The sequence below is a fragment of the Convolutriloba macropyga genome, chromosome 4 (genome assembly GCF_964194025.1).
Source record: "Convolutriloba macropyga chromosome 4, txConMacr16.3, whole genome shotgun sequence".
In the NCBI taxonomy this organism is placed as follows: Eukaryota; Metazoa; Xenacoelomorpha; order Acoela; family Convolutidae; genus Convolutriloba; species Convolutriloba macropyga.
In genome coordinates, this window is record NC_134471.1 from 52,718,202 (window position 1) to 52,723,356 (window position 5,155).

Consider the following 5,155-nt stretch of genomic DNA (forward strand, 5'->3'; position numbering starts at 1 on the left):
TTTCGTTTTCAAGCTACGGAAGTGGTCGGCAGCTACTCTCAATAGACAAAGTTACCCTGAAGCTGGCCAAATATGTGCTTGTCCGGGGAAGCAGTTTCATACCGTTTCATGAGGGACATCCGTTGAGAAGGGATTCGAATTTGCTGAACATACACAATGGAAGCGACAACAACTGCTTTCTATATTGCTACACAGCTGGATACCACCTAGTTTACAAAAAAGAAAAACTGGAACCGCCAATTCCGTGCGTCAGACCTAGGACAAATGTTCTTACATACAGTAGAGAGAAACCATCAGCCAAGATACCGAAAGGAAACTTTGAAATGCCAATGAGTCTTCATGACATATCAAAGTTCGAAGACCTCAATGAAGTGCAAGTCAATGTTTTCAGGTAACGAGATTTAAGTTACACTGTTGTCTACTATAAAAAAGCCTTTCAAAGTAAAAACAAACTTGAATTTTATGAAAAACTCTGTTATCTAATATTATTTTTTTCGTTTGATATCCCCCCCCCCCCGAAATTGTAAAAAAGTTTTGCTTCAGGTATAACAAGAAACAGCTACTGCCCCTGAGATTGTCGAAAAAAACCCATTTCCCTTTGTTCTGGACTTGTTGCGCCAACAAAACGAAAAGACCTACCACTATGTTCTCATTATCAATTTAAAGAAACTTGTTGCCAAAGTCAAAGGAAGGGAGTATCGTGATAGGAGCGAGCTGTGTCGCAATTGTTTTCATGAATGTTCATCAGTAGGGCTACTCAATTCCCATCAAAAAGTATGTCTGGAAAACGAGTTAGTGCCAATAACAATGCCCACACTCGACAAAAACAACGTTAAAATTGAAAACTATGCGGCAAGGTGGTTCTCACCTTTTGTTGTGTACCTGGATCTGGAATCTCTGATTGTGCCCGTTGCAACGGCAAAAAGCAACCCAACTATTTCAAGCACTTCTACATTAGAACAACATCTTCCTTGCAGTTATTGCATGATTGTTGTTGAACGTGATAACTCTGAGCCCCTGCATTTTGATATATACACTGGACCTGATTGTATGGAACGCTTTGTTACAAAAATAGAGAAACTTGCAAAATATTTCTATCAGCAAAAGCGGAAATTCCCATGTTTTCTCGGCACAGCACCTCCAAGAGACACCAGGTCAAAGTGTTGGATTGGTAATGTTGATTTCAACAATGATAACAAAAAAGTATTAGACCACTGTCACTACAACGGGCAATTCATTGGGTATGCGCACAGTGCATGTAAACTAAACCGAAGAACGCTAAACTACACTCCAGTGATTGCCCACAATATGATGAATTATGATTTACATCATAATGTGAAGTTCTTACACTCGGCTTCACAGTCGACAAAAATTGAAGTCATACCAACCAATGATGAGAAGTTTATTGCACTGAATTTCGGCGTTTTTATCGAAACGCGAAAACGCAAGCTTGATGAACTTGCAGTGTACGAGTACCTTTGTTTTATCGATATCTTCAAGTTCGTGCCTTGTAGCTTAGACAAACTATTACAAAGTTTACCCGACAACAAATTTTCTCTCCTAGACCACTTCTATCAGGGCTATACAGACGAGCAGCGAAAACTGTTGAAGAAGAAAGGAAACTTTCGTAACTCATATGTAGACTCATTCAGTAAGCTAAATGAACTTTCTCTTCCATGTCTAAAGAACTGGAAGAACAGTTTAAAAGACAACCAGATCGACGTCACAAATGAGGAACTCATTCAGTTGAATAATGTGTTCAAAGTGTTTAACTGTGAAAACCTTAAACAGTTCCTCCAACTTTACCTTACAGATGTTCTCCAGTTAGCATGCTGGTTTGAGGAACTACGGTCCGTGTGTTATAGCACATACGGATTGGACTGTTCGCAATTCTATACGGCCTCAAACCTTTCAGGAAGTGCCTGCTTAAAAGTTTGTGAACCAGAACTTGAGTTACTGACTGATCGACAAATACTTGACTTGACGGAAAGGATGATGCGTGGAGGGTTCTCCTCCGTCTTTAGCTCAAGACATGAGGTTGCCAACAACACCACGTTACCGGAATTTGATGAGTCAAAAGATGTTTCATCAACAATCTACATTGATGCGAATAATCTTTACGGTGGCATCATGCTCCAATACCCATTGCCACTCAAGGATTTTGAGCTCGTTGAAGACATTTCATTAGACACAAAATTACAAACCGAAGATGAGGGGGATATTGGTTTCCTGGTTGAAGTCGATTTGGAGTACCCTGACGAACTACACGAAACACGCAGACTATCCACTCGTACCAGACAAGGAAACAATTGAGTGACTTTCAAACTTCTCTAAAAAACACCCTTAAATTGACTGTGTCAAAAACCAAAAAACTGAGACAGACCTTCCATCCCAAGAAGAACTATGTGGTTCACTATCGTAACCTGAAATTCTTCGTTAACAACGGCATCAAAATTACAAAGTTTCATCAAGCTGTAAAATTCCGACAATCGAAATGGCTTTCAAGCTACATAGCACTCAACACGCAAAAGCGACAAGAAGCGTCCAGAAAGTTTGATCAAGATTTCTATAAACTAATGTCAAACTCGACCTTTGGAAAATTTTGTGAAAGTCTGCGAAACCGAGTGACAGTTTCATTTGCCAGAACAGAAGAGGAACTTCGAAAGCAACATCTGAAGGCAAAGTTTCATTAATCAAAATTATAGACGAAAACTTGACTCTGATTACTAAGAAAATGCAGTCTATCCTGTGGAACAAACCAACAATTGTTGGTGCTAGCATTTTAGAGCTTTCAAAGCTCTCCATGCTAGAGTTCCATTACAATGTAATGAAAAAACAAACCGATTGTGTGCTGTTGTATTCAGATACAGACTCTTTCATTTACAAGCTTAAAAGCAAAAATTTTTTTGACGACTTGGAAAAAAATTTGGATCTCAAAAATCATTTCGACCTCTCAAATTTTCCAACAGATCACAAACTCTACGATAGATCAAACGAAAGAGTTGTCTTAAAGTTCAAAGATGAACTTGCGGGAACACCAATACAAGAGTTTTGTGCCCTTAAACCAAAATTGTACTCTATTCTCGTTGCTAACGGGCAAACAAAAATGACCGCAAAAGGAACCAAAAAATTCGATCAAGCCAAATTTAACCATGAAATGTTTAAAAAGACATTAGAAACCGGTGATCTAGTGAGAGTAATAAACATCAAGTTCAACACCAACAAACACCAATTACAAACTGTTTATGTCAACAAAATTGCACTAAGCGCATATGATGACAAAAGATATATCAGCTCGAATCGAAAAACTACGCTACCATTTGGACACTATTTGTTGAGGGATGAGTACATTACGAAGAAAATGTGCGCTGAAACCGATTGGGATACAGAATTGCACGAACCGTATAATGTGTTCGAACTTCCCGAAGTTGGGGAGGCATTGGGCTGGGAAACACCTGATCCCGACTTTTATCAGCCATCATATTCGAATGAGGAGCTAAATGATGTTGTCGACCTTTCAAACCTGTCTGATCATTCTGACGACTCTAATCATAAAATCAGTAACCCCTTCATTCTCAACGAAGCCGAGGAAAGCCTGGATAACTCTACCAGCAGCAGTGACAGTGATACTACTTTAGCAAACATTAGCAAACAAAGAAAAAAAACTGCTACTGTGAACAGAAACCTATTCAATGAAAGCAAAAGTCTTGATTCTAGAAACTCTGACACTGATTGAATTGATATTTTGTTTTTGTATTTTGAATTATGACATCTCAGAAGGAAAGTTAGAGTTTCAAGAGAATAAAATATTGCTAATCAAATAGTTTTTTTGAGGAAATTGTTATAGTACACCTTATCTGAGAAAATTTTCAAGTCAACAAAAAATGAGTTTTGAGTGCTCTTTCATAGCGCAAAATCGTTTTCAGACCACTTTAGGACTTTGAAAAATTTTGAAAATGTTTTTCAAAAAATTCGAAATTTTTATGTTTCGACCCCTATACTACTTAGGTGAAAAAAGTGAAGTCAACAAAAAATCACTTTTGAGTGCTCTTTCATAGCGCAAAATCCATTTCAGACAATTTTAGGACTTTGAAAAACTTTGAAAACTTTTCGAAAAAATTTTTGAAATTTTTGTATGTTTCGACCCCCCATACTTCATAGGTGAAAAAAGTGAAGTCAACAAAAAATCTATTTTGAGTGCTCTTTTATAGCGCAAAATCCATTTCAGACCATTTTTGGACTCCAAAAAATTTTCAAAAAATTTTGAAAATATTTCAAAGTTTTTCAGGTATGCCTCTCATGGTTTCAAAGATAAAAAAAATTAAAGTTACTACAACAGGCTATAACCATAGTCTAAGCACTCCGTACTGCGCATTCTTTCTTCTGAAATACACATTGGAGCAGCCGGTGTCTGCCATGTTACTGGAGGGCGGGGGGTCCGGACACCCCCCTACAAGAACTACCACCGAAAAACTGATTTTCTCTTAGTGAAAGCTAGTTTTTTGGTTAAGTTTCGCCAGTCAACTTAACCCAAGAACTTATCTCAGGCTGGCGAAACTTAACCAAAAAACTTGCTTTCACTAAGAGAAAATCAGTTTTTCGGTGGTGAGAGTTCTTGTAGGGGGGGGGGGGGTCCGGACCCCCCCCCCCCTCAAGTAACATGGCAGATATGTATACTACTTGCGTGTAACTTTTCTAATTTGGAACTGCGTAATTTCAAAAAGCCAAGCAAGTAATTGAACATTTTTTTTCTAATTTGGACTTTTCTAATTTGGAAATTGAAAAAAAAAGATCTTCAATTACTTGCTTGGCTTTTTGGGTGAGAAAAATTTGGATTTACTCTAGACGTTTTCCTACGTCTTTATCTAAAATATTAAGTGGATGGGCATTAAGTTATTCGAATATAAAAAATCTTTTTTTTTTGAGGCAAGGGTGGCCCATTGATAAAGACTGGTCACGAAAATTGAAAAAAAAAAATTGCTACCCCTTAACTCAATATATTGGATATTTCTTCAATTTTTGACGCAATTGAATTATCCTGATCACTATCTGATTTTACACGGACAATAAAAGCATAGTTAAAAAACGTTGCTTCAATCGGCAACGTTTTTCTATCTTTATGAAATTGTTTAGAAAACACGCTGTGCTATACATA

At 37.6% G+C, this 5,155-nt stretch overlaps 1 protein-coding gene across 1 annotated transcript; it reads left to right on the forward strand.

The window, feature by feature from the left end:
- Nucleotides 1–807: 807 nt before the first annotated feature.
- LOC142338100 (uncharacterized) lies at nucleotides 808–2,313 on the forward strand. Its single transcript, XM_075387731.1, has one exon. It carries the CDS (start codon nucleotides 808–810, stop codon nucleotides 2,311–2,313), a length of 1,506 nt encoding a protein of 501 aa, XP_075243846.1.
- The last annotated feature ends 2,842 nt before the right edge of the window (nucleotides 2,314–5,155 follow it).